Genomic DNA, 25,642 nt, shown 5'->3' on the forward strand with positions numbered 1-25,642 from the left:
CTGCTGTTTGCATCGGATGTGCACAGGTACAACGCTTTATCTGCTGCTTTAGGTTGATATGATAAGAAAAGATTTTATTTTTTTCCATAAAGCATCAGTTTGTGTTGAAAGTGAAATGGTAGTGTCATTCTGTTTGTGGGAAACAGGGAATAGCTATTTCTGATCACCTCATGCTTCTTGCTTTTGATGCATTTTGCTAGATTTTGCAGTTCCTCTGTGCCCTTGCTGGTTATACTGTGCTGGACTTTCAGGTTGTCCCTGATAAGCCTTGCAGTGGCACGTTGTTGAACAAACAAATACCCATGCTCAGGTGAATGTCACGGGTTAAAATCATCCTTCAGGTTTGCTCTGGCAAAAACAACATTTGGAATCCGGTATGAGCTGACGGAGTCCTTTGGAGTGTAATTAATTCTGCTGCTGGTTAAAACTGAGAACAGCCTAAAAACAAGGGCAGGCATTAATGGGTTTAATTACATGTCCTTTGTGTTGCTCAGCGAAGGTGTTACGTTAGTGAGGCTAACATGTGACACCAGTTTCCCATCCTGAGTGGGCTGAGGGGTGTTTTCCAGCACTCTGCTGCTCAGAGAGCCCCAGATGCTGCGAAGGATCCACCTCTGCTTCAACCCGTGGCCAGAGCAGGGATCAGCAGCTGGTGTCTGGAAAGCTGCAGGAGAAAGTTTAGGTTAACAGAACATGGAGAAGGATGTTGGCTGCATGCTGAGGCTTCATCCATGTGTCTTGTCCTACAGGAAAATAAAACCCCAAACATAAATCTTCTGGCAGCATGCAAGTTCTCTTGTGCTCTCCTTCTTGGTTATTCCCATAACATCACTTTCATGTTTACTTGTGAAATCGAAGCAAGATGAGGCACTGGGGAGGAATGGATGAGAACTCCCAGCAGTGGTCAGGAGGTTAGCTGGAAGCCAGCACTGAGCAGGGGGGGCACTGCTAATGAGACAGTGAGAGGGCTTAGGGGAGAGCTGCTGTATATGAGAGCAGGCTTTGCATCTGCTGCATGAGAAGTGCAGCCTTTGGACCAGTTTGGGCTCTGCAGAGCGCATAGTCCAAGTTTGTGACCAGCAGCAGCAAGGCCCCAAGCCTGGGGAGGGGCAGGCTGCATAGAGCAGAGCTCCCAGCATCCGATTTTGCTGCCTGTGGTGAAGTTGGCAGAGGTCGGCGTGTGATGTACTCCCCATCTGTGACTGCTAAAACCTTTCTCCCATCTGATGCTGCAAATCAGTTTGGTGGAGTTGCCCACTTTGTTCTCATTCATAAGAGAGCCTAATCCCCAGGCTGGAGACAGATTTACATTCTGTCTATGCTGCACGTGGCTCTCACGCTCTGTTCCACTGCGTTTGTGCATGTTGAACCCCCTGCAGTGGATCTGTGCTGATGAGAGGGTGAGGGCTGCCCTAAAGACCCTCTTCCCAGCTGGTCAGAGAGAAAAACTGTCAGCCCTTGAAAAGCCATTGCAGGGAATGTTCCCTGACTGGGAGATGTGTCACAGAGTCAAACCTGTAATCTGGGAGATCAGGTCCCTCTGACAGTGGGGAGGCATTTGCCTTGCAGAGGCCAACTCTGCAGGTGGTGTTAATGGGACATCTTCAGCTCAGCTTAGTTCCTGGACTTCTTCAGAATTCCCCAATCTGATCATGCTCTCAGAGTGGAACAGGAGATGTAAGAAAGATTCTTTGTTTTTCCCACCATCTTGCAGTGGTACATTTTGTGTCTGCTCCGTCCGTCTGCAGCCACCCAGCCAGGTTCCCTCTTTCCTTCTGTCTCTCAAAAATACTAGGAAAATGTTCCCCATAAACCCACATGAGCAGCAGCTGGGTAGCTTCTGGCAAGTGAGGTTCTGAAAGGAAAACTGATGGTGTTGCCCCTCTGAGGACTTGTCTTCACTAGAAGGCAGTTGTGGAATAAGAGTGTGTGAGTGTAAACACAAGACTTATCCCAGAATAATTCCATGTAGACAGACCCTACATGTTTTCCTTCCTTGTAGCCCTGGGCTCCTGGGCCATCCCTCCAGTCATAATGTGGAGCTGCTGCATGTGTTGTGCTGCTGCTGTAGTTGGACAATTGCTGCCTCCATTGCTCAAAATCAATCCCTGAAGTTTGATGAGGAGAAAAGGAACGGACTGTCCCTCCATGCTTGTTCCTCTGTATCCTCAAAGCCTTGGCTGCAGCCCGCAAGGTCCAGGTTAGATTAGTTGTGCTGTCACAGTCTGACGATACCTGACGTCCCTAATTCTGGCTGCCTGTGAAGGGAGCAGGCAGCGGGGGATAGCGTCCCTTCACATGGTAATGTTTTATGACTTTCATTATTTAGAACAACAATCCTTTCTCGTTGCTCTTGGGCAGTAAACCTCTTTCTTTAATAACCAGAGACTGGCTGCCTCTCTGTAGGACTCTGCAGGTCAGTGCCGGTAGCAGTAATGTTATTTCTCTTTAGAACTAATGTGGTCCTTTATGAGATTTTTCTCCCCCTTCATTTCAGCTGAACTTTAGGCGAGTAGAAAGGGATTAAAATCAGGCCCATGGCAAAAAGAACTGAACGTGCTGTTTGGAAAGAGGGTTTCCTGCTGTGAGATGTCTCTGGGCAGCTGGCCGTTCCCGCTGTATTAAAACAAAGGTGTAGGAGCTGAATTTGATCAGCTCATGTAAGCTAGGACAGGACCTGGAGTACACAGCGAGAGATCGGATGGCCCCACAGGCAGCCTTTTGAAAAGTGATGGTAGAGAAATGAATTTGAACAAAGTACCTCTGTCACCTTGGAAGTGTATGTTCACAGTAAGCAAATGATGTGCCTGGTGCCTTTGCCTGGTAGGGTGTCAGATGGCTAAGGAAGAGCACGAGTTTACAGGGACACTGGTATCTTTGTCACCATGGATGCTGCTCTCTGCCCACGCTGGGTGGAAGCAGGCAGAGCTGAGGAGTATCCAACTCCTGCTTACAACACTGCTTCTGCCCCAGGGTGCTCCTTTGGAGACAGCACCTTGCTAGGGTCTCCTGATGGAAACATGCCTGCTTTCCCCTGAAGAAATCTTGGCTGCAGGTGATGAGTCTTGGGGCAGAGCTGGAGAGAACTAAGATGGGTCTGCCCAGCGGCTGGAGCACACCAGCAGAGTTACCCTGGTGCCTGATGCTCCATTTTGGGCTGAGTCTATTGTGTGCTGAACATTTCTACATTTCCTCATCAGCAAGTGGTTGGTTGGGTGTTTTTTTGGCACTTGCCAGGCCTCACCCAGTCTTTGGATGAAGCTCTCCAGGTCTGTCACAGCTTGATGTGGAGGAGCCAGGGACGCGCTCACTCACAAGGTTTCACTGTAACTTGGCAGGTTTATGTGCTACCTGCCCAAGCCAGGGGAAGGCTGAGTGATCCTTCTGGTAAGAAGAGTGCCCTCACTCTCCCAGTCAGGGAAGCAGCTTATGGCCTTAGCAGGACCTTTTCCTTACTGTTAATGCAAAGGGAAGGCTGTGGGAGCTGTGATGGGGACTTGCAAACCTCTTCCAGTAAATGGACTCCTGCTGCAAATGTCATGTCACTTACCAAAGGGCTTGAGAAATGCTCTCTCCCCTGGAACAGGGTATTAAAATGAAAGGAACTGGTGTCCTTTGAAGACTGATGGTGTGTAGCCCTTCTTTCACCCTGGGACATTTGCAGGCTCCCCAGACCATGCTGTGCTGCTGCGGGTTAAGTGCTGTAGGGTCAGGGGAGCTTTGGGGTGCTGGGGAGGGATGGGGACATTGCCCTTGGGAGGAGGCTCTGCACAGGCAGTGCTCATCCTGCTCTGCCAGGGCTGCCTGTGGCAGAGAGAGCTCTCATCCCTTCCTCTGAGATTTCAAATGAGAGTCTCTAATTAATGACATCTCCCCACTTAGCTCGTGACACACAGACAGATGCTGGGCCTTTTAGGGCTGGTTTGAGACCTGCAGCGCTCCCTCCGTGCAGTGCAGCATCTGGTGAGAAGTGTTTCTGTTACTGACCTGGGTTGGATCTGATCAGCCGTTCAGGGGTAAAAGACATCACGGGAGTGGATCCTGCTGAGGCAGGAACCTGACAAATAACCTCCTGCCTAAGCAAAGTCCCATTAATTTTAGGATTCCCAGAGGCATACAGCAGAGTGTGGAGGGATATAAATACGCGTTTGCTGAATTTGGTGAGAACATAAGTCCTGAGAAACTCCCCCTTGGTGGCTCTTAGTATTGCACATCTGCACTCCCACCCGTGGCCTCGCAGCTGCAGTAGTTTGAAATGAAAAATAGACTTGTTTTGGTTTAAGTTTAAGAAAAATTCATAGGGCAGCGTGAAGCAGCCCAGCTCGGTGATGTACACGTGTGGGGTACAGCCTGCAGTTCCTGAGCTGCAGTTTAGATGACGAATATTTATGTTTGTCCACACACCAGTGCAGGTCTCAGCTTGGTTTCTTACCTTTTCTAATTTCATCTGTAAAATATGGAAATAAAATTTACCATAAATGCCTTGATTCTGGCCTTATCAGGGCTTGGTGAGCAGTGGGTATTGTCAGTTCTCGAGCTGCTGGATATTGGTTCTGCACTCAGCATCCAGAGGTAACTTGATCTGCCTGCCTGTATTAGAGTTAATTTGCAGTATCATTCAGAGGAAAAGGATATGGACCCTTTTCTGTGAAAATAGTGTAAAATTGCCACAAAGTACTGGGAAATGACTGTGCTCAGTTCCTAAAGATCAATTTATTCACCATAGAGATATGGGGTGAGTGGGCAGTTTAGAGAATCACTAATGGGATAGAGAGCCTCTTGCTTCAAAGCCACCACTTCTGATCCAGCACAGGGCTCTGCTCACCCAGGGCTTTTAACGTTGGAGGGCTGGGGGTTGTCCTCTGGGAAGAGATTGCAGTGCTGTAGTTTGCTTTTCTGCAGATGCCTAAGGGGCACCGCCACAGCTGGTCCTGGCTGCCGGCCGCAGTAGGAGCAGGGAGTGTCTGGAGGCTGTGCTGTCGCTGAGCCCCGGAGCAGCATGTCCCCAGGCTGGCTGTCCTGCCGTGCTGCTGGTGAGGAGGGCTGGCCTGCGGCTCTTCGAGCTGGCCGTTTAGCGTGCTCAGCTGGAGAACCCAGCTGCAGGCTGATCCCTTATCACCCAGGGGCTCATCCATGGCTGAATCTTAATGGCAGATCTGGAGAAGCACCTGTTTATCTTCTGCTGCTGTTTATCTTCTGCTACTGTTTATCTTAGAAGCTCCTTTGGCAGTTTTCTGGATGCAGCTTGGCGTGCCCTTCACTGGAAGCAATGAATTTTGCATGCACTATTGACATTTCTCTGTGTTCTGGTCAGCTTGATTCTAGAGAAAGACACAACTCAACACGCACAGACAAAGCAATCTGGGAGTATACTGAGAGCATTGTTGTTCCACTCATGAAAGGCCATGCTGAGAATGTCTCAAACTCCCTGTATTTCTGTCCTTCTGTGCCTCTGAAGAAGGCGTTGTGCACCCTTTGTGGACAGAGGACACGTGGTCTCTTTGGCAGACCCCAAAGTGCTTGCCAGAGGTTTTAAAGGTCAGGCTCAGAGCTTTGTGAGCTGGCTGGCGTAGGAACATTTTCCATGGTGCAGGCTATAGAAAAAGCGACTGCTCGCTTTGCTCTCAAGTTATTTGTCCCTTGCCACTTTCTGGGTTTGCTGTGTTTTCCCCAGGAGTACTCAGCTATCTTTCTGGGGCTTTTTTTCCCCCTTGAGCTCGCTGGTTTTGCTTTAAGAGTTACAGCACCATTGATTGTATTGGCTGCCTCGAAAATGGTGTGCTGCTCGCTGTCTGTGGGCTCCCTGCTGCTAAATGCTGCCAGTGGGACTCCAGAGCATTTAGATCAATCAATAGGGCTATCATGGCTTTATTTTCCACACTGTCCCCAGCCCAGAGATGTGTGTAACAATTGGATAGAGCACAGGAGCCCTCGGGATGTTGGTGACAGAGGGTGGACCCAGACACTGTCTACATCCCTGGTAGAGATGTGTGCATTTTGGTGGGGAGAAGGGTGCCTGTGCCCATGCACAGTGATGACATCTGCCCTGGCAGTGCCAGCTGCTAACCAGGTATGCTCCCTGTGCAGTGAGCGAGCCCAGCTCAGGGGTTTGTCATCGACTCCTCCCTCTTTGCAGGTAAAATCTTCCTGTCAGTAGGGCCTAGGTGCTGTGAAGCAGTATGAAATGGAGAAGGGTGCTAATGGGATCTCCTGTGGGTGTGCAAACCCAGTCCTGTGCTGTGGAGCCCATTAGTTGGTGCTGGGACCAGCTGGCCTTTCTGATCCGCACATAATGCAGCACACCTGGAGGTGGTTGGGTGTGATGAGCATTTAAAAACATCCTCAGCTGTGCAGAGACCTGCCTCTGCAGACCTCTCAAAACATGGTCCTGACTGCCTTGGAGTTCAGAAAAGGCTTTTTTGTTGAACATGCAGCCTGTAGTAGAACCTGCTCACCGACTTACACGTGGGACAACTTAGCAGTCCCTTCTATTCTGGGCTCTCAGTGATCTCATGGCAAAATATTCCCAGGAATATTCTGCAGTTGTTGCTAACAGACTAAAAGTTCTCTGGGAAGGAAAGAATCCACTGATCCTGTTACATTTTTCCTCTAGATCCCATCTAATGCCGAGGCTGAAAGAATCACGCTCCCACGAGTCTTTGCTCAGTCCTAGTAGTGCTGTTGAGGCTCTGGATCTCAGTATGGAGGAAGAAGTGGTCATCAAACCAGTCCACAGTAGCATCCTGGGACAGGACTACTGCTTTGAGGTAAGAAGGCTTTCTGTCCATCCTGGGGCTGCCAGGCCATGGGGCTGACTGGCGAGCCAGGTGTGGCCAGCACCTTGGGCTTCAGCTGTTAGAAAATGTTTCTGCTCTGAATGGCAACACAGGGACCACAGGCAGAAAGTTACTCCCATCTTCCTAAGGAGGATCATATCCACCAAATCAGAGCAGCAAGCCCTTTGCCTTGTGAGAATTGTCACAGCAGAGCTTGCTGCTGCCACAGGTGCTGAGCTGCTTAAGGCTGTGTATTAGAAAGAGCATAAATCTATTTTGTAATGTTCATGCAGTTATCAGAAAGTGCTCAGTGTTAACAAAGACATCATAAGTGGTCACAAAGATAGTCCACTGTGGTCAGTGGGAGTGCTGAGGGCTTTGTCTGGAAAACTGAATCTTTGCTTGCTTGGGTAAACAGAAAAATCTGTGAGTATTTAGAGGGGGGGGAGGGGGGAGTTAACATCTGTTGTGGCATGTGGTTAGGTTTGTACTAGCAGGAGGTAGTAGAACATGTACAAACCAGTCTGAAGTTGGATAATTCAATGTAGTCTGTCTTGGGAATCATTTGTCCTGCATCATGGATGGCAAAGTGTTATTGCTTATGGCAGTGGCTGGACAGAGAACTGGGAAATGGTTTTCTTAGATAATAAGATGGTCAATACTTATGTTACTGTGAAGAGAGGGTAACCTGCTTGTATTTGGAGGTAAAAGAGGGGATAACTAGCATATCCATGCTTGGATTGTACTTTGGGGGCAGTGGGACTGCAGGCTTCCCTTCACTGGGCAGTGCTATGTGAACACAGCCTTGTGTGTGCCCATGAGGAGTCGTGCTGGAGAGGTGAGGATTTTTTTTCTTTAGTGAAATTAGCACACTTGGAAAGAAACAAAAGATCCATTTCTTGAAATACAAGCAGGTAGCACAAAAACACTCTTACATACAATAGCCTCAAACATAAACTCTGGAGTGGGCTGAGGTACAAATCTGCCAGTGCTGCTCATTCTCTGCAGAATTGAGCGAGTGCAGCAGGTCAGGAGGAGAACAGTTTTGTAAATTATGTGGCCCCTATTACATTCCACTCAAGAAAGATAAAATGAAGCTAGATGGAAAATAGATGTGACATCCATAATATGAGTTGTTTACCAAGTCTGTTCAGCACGTAAGAGCAGAGGAAGGGATGTGAGCAGTACTTGTAGAAAGTTGACTGAGAGGGAGATTACACAAGTCATGCACTTGTAGGGAGGAAGAAAGTTTTATGTTTAAGTGACCTGGCTAAAGAAGAGTCATACAGAAAAAAAAGAACATGTTGATTGCTGTTCTGCAGAGGGAAGGGAGGATGCCAGAAAACAAAAGGGACATTGATTTGTAACTGACATTACTTGTCAGCAAGCTCCAGTGGGAAAGGACTGAGATGAGAGGTAAATGCCATTTGTTGTGTTGATCTTGTATCTCCAGAGAGCCTCCTTCACAGGGGGAGTGAGATTCAGTACTGAAATGAGCTTGCAGATCTCCCAGGATCTCTGGTGGGCAGCATGTGGTGACCACAATCTACTATGCACTTAGGGTACAAATGATGGAAACAGAGGGTTAGCATCCCCTTGGGGCAGCTCAGGGCGTGAGGGACAAGCCCAGGCAGAGGAGCAGTATGTACTGAGATGAGCTGGGTGGATGTGCTGGCCCCTCCAGACCCCTGCCTGCGTTGGCACAGACAACTTGCCACATGGTTCTCCATGTCAGGTTATAGTGAAAACTGGGCAAGAAAATACACACGCATCATCTCAGTGCTTGAACACTGCCTTCAGGGCCTCAGAATGGTAGAGTATGGAAGGGACCTCTGGAGATTGTGTGGTGCAACCTCCCTGCTAATGCAGGGTCAGCCAGAGCAGGTTGCAAAGGTATCTGTTAGTTCTCACTTGTGTGAGGTCCAATGTGCCACAGGTCCTCCTCCAGTGAGCTGCAGGAGCTCTGTGGCTCAGAGAGCAGAGCAGCAGGGTTTGACATGGCTGCAGATGGAGTTATGCTGAAGAGGGCAGGTTCAGAGAGGGAACTGGCAGCACACCCAAACTGAGACAAAAGCAGGAGGTGCCAAAGCCATCTGCAGTGGAAAAAACCCAAGTGGCTGGTTTGGAGGCAGCTGGCTGTGTGAAGGTGCTGTGCAAGTGTTTGTCTCTTCTGCCACGACCTGCATTAGGACGTGCGGAAGCTGGGGCTCAGCGCTGCCAGGGCTTAGGAGTCAGCAGTAATGCAGTGCTTTTTCACAGCCTGCACTTGGCTTTTGCTACTGATTTAGTTCTCTGAAACCTGCTTTTTTCCAACTTGCTGAGTACTTGGCAGCCAGTATTTATTGGGCTCCTTCATTGATCTCTTACAGGAGTTACTCAACATCATCTCCTTTCTCTTTGGAAGACTTCCCTGTCAGCATAATCGTCTAGAGCTGCTGCACATGCTGCGTGTGCTAAATATACAGTGAGCATCTTGGTCCAGTAAAGAGAGACTGGGAGTCCAGCCTCCCTGAGCCTATTCCTGGCTTTGATAATTGTGGGGGTCCTGAGCACCTGGGCCAGGCAGGGAAGTGAGGCCCGAGGACTCTGTCACTGTCTTGGCAGACCAAAGTCATGTCCTGTTGCACAGCTTGTGTCTGGGCTGTTGCAGGATGTAGCTGGGGGCTGTAGAGCAGGAGGAAGAAAAGCTGTAGTTGCTCCAGTACAGCTGAAACTGCCTCCTCATCCTGGCCTTGCCTGAGCAAGGGAGAATTCAGTGGAGTTAAATTTAGCTCCACTAAATTTAGTCCAGCTCTGCAAGTGTTCAGCAGGGCTCACACGGCCCTTCATGCTCTGAGCAGCCGTCACTGGGCTGTGGAGCTGGCCCAGGCAGCACTGGCTTCCCCTTTTGCACATGGTCGTGGTGGGATTCACTGGCTTGAGCCTTAAACTTTCCTCATAAAACAAATTGAACACTGAGTGAAGCTGCTTCAGGAACTCAGCTATCATCTTTGGTTGCTACTCCAGTGAGATTCCTTCAGGTATACTTTGAGGAACCTGTGCTGTACCTAAGACATTCTTAAAATGAGAGGATCTTAGCAGGCTTAAGAGACCACCCATGCAAGGACTGCAGTTAATGAATGTGGAAAAGTAACATTTCAGAAATTAATGAGTTTTATTAATTGAGTTTATCCTGTACATTAGTAGTATTCTGGCATACCCAAAAACCTTGATGAGACCAGAATACTCTATTAGATAATTAATATCTCATGAAGATCATTAATGCCATGTGATGTTTAGGCCAGAGATGAAAGCTGGGATGCATTTGCAGATCTGGGACAAGTTACATTTTTGGTCACACATGGTACATACAGCCTTCAACTTCCATCAGATCAAGAGTGCTTTGTGTCTGGCACAGGAGGATTTTGCCCTCCTCTCACTGAAGTGTGACAGTTAGAGAGGTTTTAGGTGTTGAGTGATTAGTTAATCAGTACTTGGTTTGGAATTGAATCATAAATTTTACCACGATTGCTCAGTGCTGATGTGTTGACTTAAGTGTGGCAAGAAAATCTATTAGATACTCAACCTAACAAATAGCTGGTAAAAAACTGACATTAAATTAGGAGATTCAGTAGAAGGACAGCTAAATTGCCTGCTTATTTATTTGGATATGAAACCTCTAGGCAGCTGTGGGATCCATGTGTGTCACCATGGAGAACTTGCCTTTAAGAGGGCATCTTTCAGTAGCAATCAAAGGAGTTGTAATTCTCTTTTATGGGAGAACCTCCAAGTTTCCTACAAATCCTCTAGGTCTGAGAACACTTTTCAAATACATTCATAGACCAAACTCCCATCAAAACAAAAGGGCTAACCAAGAAGTTAGGGAAGAAATGGCCTGTGAGGCAGTGGATTAATGATGTAGTTGACTGGAAGGGGTATTTGACCTGTTCTACCTTTAGTAGCTGATTTCTGAGCAATCAGTGGAGACTGAGTTCTCTGGATCTTTGCCAGAATGTCAGTGGGAGGTTACAGAAACCCAGCTGTAGCGTCTGCAGAGCAGCATAGCTCTACAAGGAGGGTCTGTGGACTATGGTCTAAGGACTGTGATGTTTTGGATAGGAACATCCTAAGTCTTTTACAGCTGAGTTACATGGGCCAAAAAAGATGGGGCTCAGATGCTAAATTATTAGGTTCTTGTCTGAGGAATGTTCTGAGAAGTGTTGCTTTTCTTTAGGTGTGAGGAGCAGTCAGGTCAGTTTAAATGCTGTTGCAGGAGCTCTTACTGAGAAAAGGAGCAAGATGCAGAGCTGCCAGACCTTCTGGCAGAGCAAGGCGTGGGGATTGCATGCCACAGACACAGTCTGGCAAGTGATACATCTGTTGTGGCACCAGAAGTCTGTTTGTGAAGATTCAGGGATGGAGGTTCACACAAGCATCTGCAGCAGCAAGCAGAAGATGGAGCAGGCCAGATTTGTAATGAGGGTATTTGAAGAAGCTGGGAATACACTGAAGCATGAAAAGATGCTGAAAAGGTCTAACTGTGGTGCCTACTAATAGAGACTCTTCTCCTGGCAAGAGAAGCTAACTTGGGCTCAGCGGGATGTGTAATTTTACAGGACAGAGGATAAAAGCCTCTGAGGACAGTCCATCTGAAGGAGAGTGTGTCAAAGGTTGGAAGATTTGTTGCCTTTGCTGTGTAAAGACAGGATAGACCTCATTTTGTCCTGGTGAGATGTCTGCGTTCAAAGGAAGGGATGTGTTTGGCCTCTTCTCATTTTGTCCTGGTTAGAAGATGCCTGTTCAAAGGAAGGGATGTGTTCAGCACATCACTGAGGTTAGCTAATGACACAGCTTAGCAAGTGCCAGCTCTGCTGTAGGAACAGGTTAGGCTTCTGGGAGATACATGAAATTAAAGGAGATTGTGTCTCCCAGAAGCAGATAACCCAGTGTGCAGCATGTAAACACAAACACTGTGAGATGATAAAAGCACTTGGAAATAATTCTGCAGCTAGAGACTGGTGGAGATGAAGCTCAGAGGGGACTTATTTAAAGTATCAGCCAGGTCCATTTGGCCTGCAGGCAGAGATGTACATAAAGAATATTACTGCACATCACCAAAAGCAGCAGTTGCAGAGAAGGGCAGAGCAGCTGTGAAGGGCTTTATGGGCAGGGCAGAGTTCTGGTACCACAGTCATGAGCTGTCAGCTTGCCAGCAGGGCCTGGAGGAGATAGCAGCATGAGGAATATGTGTATGTGAGAAGGTGTAGAGAACTACTGGCCTTTTAGACCTTGGCTCAATAATTGATTCCAAGGAGGCCTGGTGTGGGGAATAGGAAGAAGCTGTCATCCGTGTGTGAGTTTCCATCTGACAAGAGGGACGTGGTGTGCAACGTGGAGCATTTGCACCACTGGAAATGTCAGTTGTGAGTATGGTTCTTTGAGACCTGGCTAGAAAATCCCAATAGTGAGAGGAAGTCACACAAATACTGCAGAAAGATCCCTTGGAGTGATACTGGAAACATGAGAGGAAGGCTCAGCAGCACTTCACCAGCCATCTCCATGACCAGGAGCCCCAGCCTGGTTCTCCTCAGCCAAGAACTAGGCGCTGTGAGCACGGGAGTGTCTCTGGCCAGGCTGTGAGCTGCTGCTCATAATGCTTTTGGGAGTGGGGTGTATGTACTTGTTCCCAGGTTCTTCACAGCATGGTCTTCAGAAGCAGCAGGACATGAAGAGGGAAGGTAGGACACCAGCCTTTCTGGGCCTGGTGTTCTGCTGAAAATAGGGAGTGAGTTGTTACTTATACAAGCTTTGGGCTGACTCTGGAGGAATGCCAAGTGGTTGCAACTTATCTTCAGTTCATCTGAGGATTTGCACTCTCTCAGTTGTGGAACTTGGTGGTTCAAAGCATTGCATGTGTGGGGCCCATTATCTAGTGTTTCCTGGTGTGGAAGAGGAGAATTAATTGGAATTTGCTTCCATGATTATTTCTGTAGCATACAGAGCTGCCCTGTTTTCTGCTGGCCTTGGGGGCTGTTGCTTCATGCTTGGGTAAAGCTGTTTACTTTAAAAGAAAACTATACACAATCCACTAGCATCTTTCCAGCTCCCCCTCTCCCCCCAGATCAGAGTGTGCAGTGTGCTGGTCAAGACATAATCCTGTTCCTTTCCCTGTAGGTGACGACTTCATCAGGAAGTAAGTGCTTCTCGTGTCGTTCCGCAGCAGAGCGAGATAAATGGATGGAGAACCTGCGGCGTGCCGTGCACCCAAATAAGGTATTGGCTTTGAGGGATTGCCTCTGGTAGAGTTCAGCTCCTCCTTATTACATTTTATAGCCCAGTGCATAGTAGCAGCAGGGGATGTATTGTCATTTCAGTGAGTGAGTGTAACGGTGGGTCAGTTGTTTCCATACTGCTTTCTCCCACAATTATGTTTACAGACAAGTGCCAATTATTTCCTCCCCGTTTCTCAGCACATGCTGTTTCAGCTGATGCTAAGAATTGATCAGATCTGAAGAGTCTTCAGTCTTGCTCTGTTACTGATGATATGTGCCACTTATCTAGGACTTTTCACTTCCCAGAAGCTCTGGGACAGATGGCAGGTTGCTGCCAGCAAAGGTACAAGATTGAAGAGTCTCAAGGGTTCACATACCACACCTCCTGACTCACTCTGGTAGTACTTAAAGACTGTTTTAGTGATGGTGAAACTCAGCTGCCCATCACAGTCAGTTCTGTGGGGCCATAGTGGAACGTAGCTTTCTCCAGTCAGTTCCTCTGGGATCTACAGAAACAAATCCCTCTCTCCACTAGAACACAGGGACACCCAATGTGCTGGCTTATGGCCCACTAAGTACATCCTAAAATAAAAGTCTACAGCTGCTGCTCCCTCTCTGGTCTGGGGTTACCCTAATCAACTACAGGAGCAGATAACTGATGAGCTCAATCAACAAGCCTTTTTCTGCTGATCAGAGAAGACACAGATGATGGGATCCTGAGAGTTCATCCCTGGCATCAGAGCCACGTAACTGTGCACATAAGTTAGGTGCAGGCCTGGTGGGTTGCTGAAGCAGCCTTCTGTGTCAGGGTTTATTGTTCCCAGCACAGTGCCAAATGTCAGTATAAAATATTTCCTTCAATATAAGAACAAGAAGTTGAGGGGAGAAGTGGACTTCTGCCTCGAGCAGCGTGTGGAGTTCAGTGACTCTGGTGCTTTCCAAGTGCAGCAGCCTGGTAGTAATGATCTGAAAGAGCTCTGTGAAGGTTTGCCGTGAGAAAAGTCCCAGGAATGTGAGTTGGGGCTGGGCACATCAGTATGGCTTGGAGATGCAGTGGTGAATAGAAATTCATTTGGAAGTGTGCCCTCATCCCAAAGCCTGCCATTAACTGATGGCTAACTTTCCATCTTTGTTTCAGCTCTTAGACAATAAACTCTCAGTATCTGACTTGGTATTTCTATCAGGAATTCAGTGTTCTTGTATAGTTCCTGTGTGTACTTCCTGAACCTACAGTATCCCATTGTGGACTTCCAGCACAAATGTTCCTGCCCAGACTTCAAGGCTGAGCAGAGTAAGCCACAGTTGCTGTTTCAGTGAGGGGTTCCAAACAAAACAAGTTCCTGCACAACCCCTAGCAGTGCTTTATCTTTCAAGTCATTCCTGCACCAGGTGCCCCTGGATGCTCTTCCAGGATGAGGTTAGCATCCCTGGGGAGCTCTTAAAGATCCACAGCATCCTCTTCTCTGTTGTTGTTTTAAAAATATCCAAGCCAGATTGCTATTTCTGAATTGTATTGATTCTGCTGTGGGACTGACTTTGTCTCCCATAATTCCTCTCAAAGTTTCAGTTGGGTGCTCTAGACTTCTGCCCTAAAATACCATGAGGTTTTGCAAATGCTTCTTACCCTGCCAGAAGCGGTTGTGTTCCAGCCATGGATGAGGTGATCCCTGGGCGTGCATTCAGATCCCTTTGTTGTTGCTCTGTTACAGTAAAGAAAATACACTCCAGTGCTGCTGTAAGGCAGCTGCACCGAGAAGGGAGGTGGCTGTGAGGTTCTGGTACCATGGCTCTTGTTTTGTGAAAGCCATTGATGATTGGTGAGGCTCTTTTGGTTTCTTCTGAGGCCCTCTCAGCAGTGAATGGGGGAAACGGGATATTTATGATTCGGAGGGGTTTATCTTCCTTGTTCCTCATATTAATTGGCACCAACAGACATGGAGAGCACGGTGATATTTTGAAAATTAACATAAGTAGTGCTATTATGCAAATTCCTGAGAGCCAGTATTTCCTTAAAATAAAATGTAATTAAGCCTCTGCTCATTTAGCACATCCGAAATAATTAACTCATCTCTCCGGTTTTGTTTTGCTTGGCTTTGTGGAGGGTTTTTTTATTGACCTTTTTTGTTGCTCTTTTGTTTCTTTCCTTTTCTTTTCTTTTTTTCAGGACAACAGCAGAAGGGTAGAGAATATGTTAAAGTTATGGATTATTGAAGCCAAGGACCTGCCAGCCAAGAAAAAGTACTTGTGCGAATTATGCCTGGACGAGGTTCTGTATGCACGAACTACCTGTAAATTGAAAACTGATAATGTGTTTTGGGGGGAGCACTTTGAGTTTAATAACCTCCCATCGCTCAAAAACATTACAGTGCACTTGTACAAAGAGACTGACAAGAAGAAAAAGAAGGACAAGACCAACTTCATTGGGCAAGTGAACATCCCTGTCAGCTCCGTCACGGGGAGGCAGTTTGTGGAGAAATGGTACCCAGTGGTCGGCCCCAACCCCGGGAAGGGCAAGTCCCCAGGGCCCATGATCCGCATCAAGTCACGCTACCAGAGTATGAGCATCCTTCCCATGGAGATGTACAAAGAGTTTGCTGAGTACATCACTAACAATTACATGGTGCTGTGCTCGGTGCTGGAGCCCTCACTGAGCGTGAAGAACAAAGAGGAGATGGCATCCGCGCTGGTGCACATCCTGCAGAGCACAGGCAAGGCCAAGGTAAGACCTTTCATCATCCATTCCATCCCACCAGAGACCAGCAGGAGCAGGCTCCTGTGTTGTATTTTGGAAATCACCATATCAGCTGGGCTTCAGGCCTAGCCATAATTAGTGCACTCTAATTTTGCTTTTAATTACTAACAAGTTGGTGGCATGTGCAGTGCGAATTGCTTAATTAGCAGAGAGGTCAGTGGGACCATGAGATGCCAAGTGAGTCGTTTCTCTGTCCTTCTGGAGGCTCCAGGGCCAGGCTCATACTTTATCAACAGGCACAAATGTGAAAGTAAGTGAGGAGGCAGTTCCCAGGGATGAAATGTGAGCAGTGCTGGCTTAAGCTAAGCAGCCACTCTGTGCTGGGAATTCTGATGGGAACCCAGCAGGTTCCCTGCTCCACTCCCTCCCTGTCACTGTGCTGCTGCACTGAGCCCCCAGCATGGCAGGGGCCAAACAGGAGCAGATGACCTCCTGAGAAGTCCAGAACAATGTCCACCCACAGGCATGTGTGTCTCTGAGTCAGCTCAGAGTCTTCAGGGTCTGGTCTGGTGCTTTATGATGGGAGGTATGAGGGGAGGCAGCAGTGCAGGAAAGCTCAGTGGTCCTGGTGTGCTCCCAGGGCAGTGCTTTTGGGATGTGGATGCTGGCTAACCTGAGAGGTAGAAATTCAGGCTTTGTGGACCAATCTGACCATTTTTCAAGGTTGGGAATCCCCTGCCAGGTCTGGAGAAGAAGCAGGTCAGAAAGAGACAGAGGGTGGTTGTGACCTGTGAGGGTACAGGAGAGTGGGCAGAGCTGGAGAGTCCCTTACTGGGGACCACAGGCAAGTGCTGAGGTCCCTGGCACATGCAGTGTGGAGTTGCATGACCCATCTGCTGCAGAGCATCCTTCCTCCCCAGGTGGCATGGCACAGCTATGGTGGGCAGTGCCAGTGTCAGGCCTGCAGGAGTTAGAGCATCAGCATTTTTCTCTGTTAACATCTCACTGAACTCTGCAGGGGGGAGCTGGGGAAGAGCAAGATTTCCAAAGCTTTTGTAGTGCTGAGGAGACATGAGCTCCTCACCTGAGAGGCAGTCACAAGGCTGTGCTTCCTCCACAGCTGCCACTGCTGCTCAGGACCATGGCAGGGGTTGTGGATTAGATTTAGTTACCATCTGTTGGGCAGAGAAGTGGCTTGGCCTCCTGATCTAATTCAAGGCAGGCAAAGCTTACTGAGAGGATTCTGAGGCCATGAGCCTGCTGTGGCAGAGGCAGAGAAAACAGCTCAATTAAAGCCTCCCTGATCCCAGGCTGCAGTGTCAGACCCCAGGAGCACAGGGAAGGACCACAGTCTTGGTCCTGTTGGCTGTGTTGTCCTCAGTGGGGACAGAAGTGGGTTTGGATTCGTGGTGTGTGAAACGCTGCCCTGTGGTTACACAAGGAGAGCTTTGTAGGTGAGTCCTTGTGCCGGGGCACAAGGCACAGCCCTGCCTTCTGCTGGTTCTGATGGCACTTGTGCCAGGGCTTTTGTTGGAATGATATTGCCATGAAAGACCCTCTCCATGGCTTACGTGGTTATGCTGCAAAAGGCTTCAGGTGTCACCCCAGTGTCAGTCACCGTGGCTCATGTGTGGGCTTGGCTGAGAGCTGCTGTCACTGCTCCTGCCTTTTCCCTCTTTGATACTGGAGAGACTCCATAGAGAGCAAGCGTGTTTCTAGACATGTGTCTGCATCAGTGCTTGAGATCCCAGAGGCTCTGCACCAGGGAACAGCAAACAGTAAACAGGCTTGATGAATTTCTCCCTAAAATGGAGCTTCTGCTCTCCCTGCCTGTCATCTGCCATCAGCATTAGCACAGGGTTTAGGGAGCTGTCAGCGCAACAGGAGTTATTGGAGCATGGGACTGGGCAGTGTGGAGAGGAGTTGGACAAGCAGAGAAAGGGAAGAGCAAAGTAGTAAGGTAAAAACACAATTAATGGGAGAGGAGACACCCCCTCATCCCTGCTCGTGGGACAGGGGTGCACCACCACGGCTTAGGGAAGCTGCCCTGTGGCTGAGCAGCACAGCCATGGAGACCAACAGGCTGGTGCCCGGTGGGCCAGGAGACCAGTGGATGGAGATGGGGCCGGGGGAGCCAGGGAGAGGCTTGAGGCTGTAGAAAGCAGGTCTGGGTCCCAGTGTCCATTGGGGGAGAACCTCAGCCCAATGCAGCAGTGGTGAGCACCCTGCTCCCTGGCACTGGTGTGCAGGGACAGTGGAGCAGTGCCCTCTCGTTCAGGCTTCTGTCCTCCTTTGACCCTCTGAAGCTGCATAGGCTGGAGGTAGCTTCTTCATCCTTGTGCCTTGCCAAGAGCCTTTCCAGTGACCTCTTCAGAGCTCTCCCTTGCCCTGAAGAGTGCAGACGTGGCAATCAGCAACCATTAATTTATCTTGCTGATAAAGGGGGGTTTGTGCATCTTGGCTGCGGTAGCTGAGCTGAAGCAGCAATTACAATTGGGCTGAGAAACAAGTGTCCAGTAGATTATCTGTGAAGACTCGTTAGCAGCTAATTGCTTTCACACTGTTTCAGCCCTGTTGTCCTGTAGTGATGTGCTGTAACTACTGTGTAATCCCTTAATGATGCAGGGCCCCTTGGGTGCAGGAGTCCACCTAGAGCCATGCTGCAGGAGCTCTGTGCAGGAGAGGTGCAATGTGGTGCTGTGCGGGTGGTGCTGAGTGTGCCAGCCCCATAGACAGCAGGAGGGTCACAATACTGAGCTGTCCCCTACCAGTCAGGTGTGAGCTGAAGCTGCTAAAAGCATTGCCTGAGTCACAGAATAGCATCACAGAATCGTTTAGGTTGGAAAAGACCTCTCTGGTTATCAAGACTAACCCAGCACTGCCAGGTCACCGCTAAACCTCATCTACAGAGCCCCAGGGATGGGGACTTCACCAGTGCCCTGGGCAGCCTCTTCTAGGCTTTGGCAACCTTTTCAAGGAAGAAATGTTTCTAATGTCCAATCTAAACCTCCCTTGGTGCAACTTCAGGTCATTTCTTCTTGTGGTATCACTTGTTCCTTGGGAGAAAAGACTGACCCCCACCTTTATCCAACCTTCTTTCAGGGACTTGTGGAGAGTGAGGTGGTCTCCCCTTGAGCCTCCTTTTCTCCAGGCTAAACTACTTCAGTTCCCTCGGTCACTCCTCAGAAAAGGCTTTTGTGCTCAGGATCCTTCATCCACTTTCTTGCCCTTTTCTGAACCTCCTGCAGCACTTCAATGCCCTTCTTGTAATGTAGACCCCAAAACTGAACCCAGTATTTGAGGCACTGCCTCACCAGTCTCAAGTGCAAGAGAATGATCACTGCCCTGGTCCTGCTGGCCACACCACCGCTGACACAAGCCCAGGTGTCTCTCTTGCTTGAGAAGCAAAACACACAGAGCTTCAGGCATAAAAGGGGACAAGGAGTGTAGCTGAATTTTCACCCTCAATACCTGCTCCTTCCCAGACGTCATATCCACATCACAGTAGATTGAAGGGTGGAGAATGAAAACAGAGAGTCAAAGTCCATGCTTCCTTTTATCTCTGTTTGGGAAAGTGAAAAGCTTTGTCCCTGCAGTGCTGCACAAGGGGTTGGTGTGCACCACACCATGCCTGGAAACTCCAGGTCAGCCACCAAGGCAAAGAGGTAGAGAGAAGGGGAAAAGTGTTTTGATGAAGCTGAGAGTGCAGACAGCCTGGCTGAAGGAGCTGCCCCAGCCCACCGGAGAGTCTGACAGACATCCAGCCCTGCATCAGCTGTCCTGGTGTCCCTGGTTGTTCACTTGCTCTTTTTATGGTGAGTAGGGCCTGGAAGAGGGACATTGTTTGTGGCTAAACACAGGGATGCAGGCTCTCAGCATCTGCCCTTGACTTGTTAGGTGCTTCAACTTCCCAGTTGGTGAAACGTTACCTGTGAGGGTGTGGAGAGATGCCCTCCCATTTCCTTGTGTTTTTGCAGCCCACAGACACCAAGTCTTAATTAAACTATTTCTGTTGCCATCCCTGGTGTTCCTGGGAGTGCTCACCCTTGCCATTAGCGTGGCTTGACGTGGCCTTTGTGATGTGGGTGTGGACAGGCAGGCTGCATCCTTCCCAAAGTGAGACCAATCATGACTTTGGATGCTTCCAGAATCTTTCCCATGCTTAGATGTGTTCTGGGGCTGTCTTACAGCTTTTGGAGCTCATTTTGTGACCATAAATATGTAAAAAACCCTTCTCATGTCCGAAGGCTCGGTGGATGAAACCCAGCAGTACAAAAAGCTCTAACTAACCAGCTGCTCATTTGAAATAAATATTTACCACGTTGTGAATGGAGTGAAGAATAAACATGTGTCCATGTTTGTTTCTGCTGCAAGCATTTGCTTCAGCTGAGCAGATGTATTTACTCCTCCCGTGTGAGCCTGCTGGAAGCTTCCCATGCTCCCCCCTGTGCAGGGTGGTCAGAGCCCTGCTGGCAGCACTGGTTGAAGTGCAGGACCTGAGAACACTGTGCAGGGTGGCCTCAAAATGACTGCTCAGCTTGGAGAGGGGACTACAGCTACAGCCCAGGAAGCTGCTGGGTTTGGTTGGTGCCTTCAGGGAGCACTGCTCCCATATCTGCGCTGGGAAGGCTGCAGACACAGGGCAGGGCAGCAAGAATGCTGCCCACGTTCAGCTATAGACAGGACTGACAGCAGGACTGTCATTCCCCCACAAAGAGTTTATCTCCCTGATAATATTTTATAGCAGCCATAGTTGAGCTAATAAGGCTTTTAATCAGTTTTATAAGCACCTCCACCGTTCCCCCCCCTGCTAAACACAGGTCAGGCTGGTTGAAAGGATGGAGCAAGCCGGTGAGTGGCAGCTGCAGAGATCAGAGTTCTGGCTGTCAGTGTGGGATCCAGCCCCTCTGCCCTCAGGAGGAGATGGGGATCTCTCAGTGTGTTATATCCCTCACTGAAGTTTTCTTACTGCCTCGAGCAAGGTGTCTGCAAGGTGATGGACACAGACTCCTGTGCATTAACCCTCACGTTGCTGTTTCGCCGCCTCCTCCCAAGGGAAAATAGTGCTAGAGGCATCAAGTATGAGCTCCAGGGCTCGAAGGGGAGGACATCACTGCTTTCCTGTCAGAGAATTGTCCAGCACAGACCCTCAGAGGAGCTGTGTGATCATAAAAATTCGGGGACTCGGATGAGGTCCTTGGTTCCACTGTCAGCCCAGGACCCAGCTGCTGCCCCCTCACTGCTCCCCTTGCACAGCTCAGCGCCGTCAAGTGCCATGTTTGCTGCTTCAGCACTGGCAGGTAGGTGTGTCCTGGCACTCATCCACCTGCAGCCCCACCAACCCCTGGTGTTTATTACCTTTGCATAAAAGCCCAGCTGGACTCTGGGGTAGTCTTTGAAATAAGCAGTAATCTTATTACCTTTATCAATTCAATCCTCTTAAGGTTAAGTCAATCCTATTAATCAGGCTTGTGATGTGGAGAACCTTATTATTTCAAAGTCAATCTGCCCATCAGTCAGTTACGCTATTGGGAGCAGCTGGCTCCAGCCCAGATGGGTGCATGACCCAAGCAGCCTGTGTGGGCCCATGGGTCTCATCAGGTCTGTGACACCTCACATGCTGCAGCTGTGGACCCATCCTGAAGGGGCTGGAGGACCTTCCTAGGTGTGGACAGGATACATCCTGCAAGATGTGTGTTGCTTGCTGGCTCCCTTTGCCTGGGAAACACTTCTGCTCTCACCATGGCCATGCCAGGCACCTCCTGGCTTCATCTTTATGCCTCCTGGGCTCAGGAGCTGGAGTGGGCAGATACTGCCCAGTAACACCTCTGGGCACAGAGGCTGGGACCTTGAACCCTTTCAGGACTGCAATATTTGATGTAGACAGACCCTTCACCAAGGGTGGAGTGGGCTTTTGTGGCACTGGAGGTTTGAAACACTGAGGGGTGCTCAGCCTGCCCAGCCTGCTGGGGTGTGTGGGGCCAAGGGGTGCCAAGGCAGGCAGGGCTGTCAGCTATTGTTGGGACACATGACTGAATTAGTTGGCTTCTCTGCTCTGGCTTTGTCCTCTGGGAAAAAGCTTTTTCTTCTCATTTTCTTGTGTTTAAGCAATGCAATTAGTTCGCTTCCTTGGCCCTATTGACAGGGGCAATGAAGGATTGTTTCCTTGAGCAGATGTTGGTTTTTTCTCTTGGTGGAGTTCACTTTTCAATGAGCCATTTCCAATTCAGGCCACCCCCAGGGCAGCTGGGCCCTGGACCAGCACTGATGGGCATGCTGGCTGACACGGGGCAGCAGCTTCAGAGGGCCACCTGCAGGGACCTCGTGTGGAGCAGGGTAGGGCAGAAGCCTGCTCGTTTCCAGGGCATCACCCTCTTTCCATATCTTTCTTCCACATTCTTCAGGCAAGGGTTATGGGGATCCTTCAGGGCAGTGTGAAGCAGTCCTGTTGTGAGTTCACTGTCTTAGTCATAGATCCTGAATTGCCATGTGTTGAGGGACAGGGCAGGGGTTAGGAGACGTTTCTTCACCCGTGAGAGGATGCTGCTTGGTTTTGGTTTGAGACAGGAGGGTGAATTTACCTAGGTGGGGCAGGAGAAGTAGCAGCTGAAGCTCAGCAGATGAAGACCCATGGGAACCAGACATGTTTTTAGGCTACAGTGCAGGTAAATCAGGATAGAGGTATCTGAGCAACAGACTTTGAGGCACGTGAAGCAAATGCAAGCTCAGGCCAGCACTGCCAGCTGCCCTGTGTGGGTGACACACAGCCCATGAGCTTTCAGCTCCCAGGACTGCTGTCCAGAGGATGATGTGTGTGAGGATGTGAGATGAACTGCAGAGCAGCAGGAGCATGCCAGGCAGAGGGGAAGCAGCAGCACAGGAAGGACTTTGTGGCGATGTGGTTGAGCGCTGAGGTCATGCTGAGGACGCTGCCTGCTGCAGGAACCTGGTTGCCTCTCCATCAGCAAAAGCCCTGTGTGCATTTCTAGGGAGCTGGAGTTGGTGCCTTAGGGCAGCAGTGGTGGGCTAGAACACTGCTGTGGGCTCATGCTTGGTTTGTTTGAGAAGAGCTGGGAACCAGTGCAGCCTTGAGCTGTCACGCTCTGAGTTTGTTTATTTATGAATCGCTCTTCCTTATCAGCAGATGTGCAGTGCCTGAAGTTGCACAGGTTCAGCTTTGTCCAGTCTGAAGCAGATAGCCTGAAAATAAACACAGGAGCAAGCCTGAAGAGCGCTGCCACAGCCCTTAATTTTTACTGGAGACCTTTTACTTCCCCTCTCAACTCTGATGTAATGAAATAAAGCATCTTATTTTCTTCCATTGCCAGGGGCCCTAACTGAAAACAAACCCCTGCTGATCTCTGCTGCTCAGAAAGAGGGAGTTTTATTGGCTTTAGTTATTGCATTTTATTCAGAGCCTTGTATGTGGGTGAGTGAGGCCCCCGGAGGGGTTCCACAAGTATTTGCATTCCATTTGTGTCTTCCGAGTGCTGGCTGCTGGCGTACTTAAGGCAGAGACACCAGACCTGTGCTGCAGAGCTGATGTGGCTTTTGTGTGGAGGGAAGATGGCCCTGGGACGGGAATTGCAGGATGTCGTGGGAGCTGACCCATGGATGAGGCTGACAGAGCTCCAAGAGCTGCTTCTGCAGAGGAACTTGCTGGAGGGTGCTGCTTGGGGTACTTTGATCCCTGGTGCGTCTCGGGGTCAGTTCATACAGCCCAGCAAGGTGTCTCCTGCAGCCAGGGAGGCTGCATGGGCTGGGGAAGGCGAGAAGCCCTGGCCAGTGGGATGCTGTTGGGTGTTCTGGCTCTTGGCTCTGTCCTCTGGTCACTTACAAGGCCAGATTCTGCCACGTTACACCCTGGCTTTGGATTCTGCATTGTGTTGGAGCTCTTTGGGATTTCAGCAGCTTTCCTTTGCGCTTGGGATTCAGGGGGTTGTTTTCTCAGCTGTGGAACTGCCAGTGCTCCGTAGGGCATAGTGACTGCAGCAGAGGTTTCAGAGGGATCTTTTCTGGCTTTCTGTTGAGTCCCACAGTGGAACTTTGCCTTATTTTAAATTCGAGTGAATTCTGTAGTACAGATCAGCTAAAATCATCCAGATTCAGGTTATTACAGGCTAAAACTTGTCCCCTGGGTTTCCAGGACTCGCCAGCCCCAGCTCGCAGTTGGGTTGAGCTTTGCAGCTTGGCTCCATGTCCTGCAGCAGCCAGTGCTCCGCTGACAAGAGAGGGGAAGAGGCAAACACTTGGCTAAGAGAAACTGTGAAACTTGGTGTTCCTGAGATAATTAGTATGTTGGGAAAGTGACAGGAAAGAGAATCAAGCAAAGCCAAGGTCAGTGACTGCTAATTAAGAATCAGCACCTTGTGTCAGGCTGAGCTGTGGTTTGGAATTGAAACGTACCCTGGGAGAGACCCGGGAAGATAAAGGTGATCGAGTTACCCAGATAGTAGCTAGCAGGATTTGAGCTGGGGTTTAAAGTTTCCTTCCAACTTGGCTGTTAAAAAGGGCAAAATGGGAGAAAATCGTGGGAGGAGGACCTTGCTTTGCTTCCAGGAGGGATTTTTGCCTCTGCAGCTGCCAGAGCATTGCAGATATAGAGGGATTCGGGGAGGGAGCTAAAGAAATCATTGAAGTGATTTTTTTTTTTCCAAAACTCCTCCTCTGGCTCTTTCAGAGACCCTTCTGAGGTTATGGCAGTGTGTTGGTCACAGTCACAGTATCGTGGGAAGGTGGGAGAGGTAGGGCTGTTGGGTGCTGCGGAGATGCCAGCCTTCCTCCCCTGGTCTGAGATGGGAGATAAGCCTGCCTGCAGCCAGGATTTTCCTTTGTCTGGGACAGAAGCACAGTAATGAAGGGCATGTGGATGAAGTGATTTGAGTCTGTTGGGTTCAGATGGAGCTGTTCATTGAACCTTGATTAAACTTCCAGTGCAGAGACATCCCTATGAAAAATGACGTGGAGCTAAGTGCCTCTCTTGCAAATCTCCCAGGCGGCCATTGGCAGGGAATGGGACCTGAGTGACCCCTCTCCAGATTCGGGGTTGGAGCAGGCTGGGTCGTGGACACAGTGCTCTGGGGGGCTCTGGGAGCAGCATTTGGCTTGGGGACAGGAAGGACAGGACCTGGGTCTCAGCACAGCAGCTCTGGGCTGTGCCTGCTGCGCCTGCCAGGAGCGGGTTACATCTGCTGCGGGCGTGACAAATGAAGGAGAATTTCTTAGTGAAAGGTTATTACTGAGCAGATTATTTTGTTTTAAAGGAAGGCAGTTTAAAAAAAGGTGCCCTTGATTGTAGGAGGGAATTTGTATGTCAACATTGCTGTCCCCTGCATGGGGAAACAGTAAGAGGTTTAATGCATTGGGTGCACAGGGTGCCAGCAGCCTCTTTCCCTGTGTCATGTCCAGGTGAGTGGTGCTGGGTGGGAGGAGATCAACCCTTCTAGCACCCAGCACGGCGAGGAGCTGAGCAGGGGCCCGGAGTTGGTTTCCCTTTTAGCAGAGCAGAGGACAGGAGCTGAATGTGTATTAGCATTAGAAGCTGCATGGCATTTCTCCTGCATTAACGCCAGCTACAGCACACCAAATAACGCTCCCTGGAGTGGATTTTCAGCAGAGTGCACAGGCAGCAGCGTGACCCTCTCTGATGAGTGAAGGCTGGTGAGGCAGTCATGGAGCTGGGTCTGAAGTGCTGGTTTGCTCTTAGAATTTACAGTTCAGTAGCCCAGACTGATGCACGGGGCAGCTGTCAGCAGGAGGTCTGCTTCTGCTCACCCCTTCCATCACTCTGCAGCACAGAGGGTTATAAAATCGTGTGGTATTGGGTTGTGTGCACATCAGCCCGAAAATGTACCCAAAATGTGTGCTGGAGCAGTGCTGTTTATTTCCCTGAGTACTTAGGAAATGGGGCATTTGAGCATCCT

General features: G+C 49.4%; 1 protein-coding gene across 11 annotated transcripts in view; it reads left to right on the forward strand.

Moving 5' to 3' along the window:
- Nucleotides 1–25,642, forward strand: part of DAB2IP (DAB2 interacting protein) — a 204,240-nt gene that overhangs the window by 154,806 nt on the left and 23,792 nt on the right. For all 11 annotated transcript variants that reach the window (XM_054174496.1, XM_054174498.1, XM_054174506.1 and 8 more), the window contains 3 exons: nucleotides 6,614–6,767; nucleotides 12,930–13,028; nucleotides 15,192–15,746. In XM_054174496.1, the coding sequence (XP_054030471.1) occupies nucleotides 6,614–6,767; nucleotides 12,930–13,028; nucleotides 15,192–15,746 (808 nt within the window). The remainder of the gene's footprint in view (nucleotides 1–6,613; nucleotides 6,768–12,929; nucleotides 13,029–15,191; nucleotides 15,747–25,642) is intronic.

This window comes from Dryobates pubescens, chromosome 29, assembly GCF_014839835.1.
Source record: "Dryobates pubescens isolate bDryPub1 chromosome 29, bDryPub1.pri, whole genome shotgun sequence".
Lineage (NCBI taxonomy): Eukaryota > Metazoa > Chordata > Aves > Piciformes > Picidae > Dryobates > Dryobates pubescens.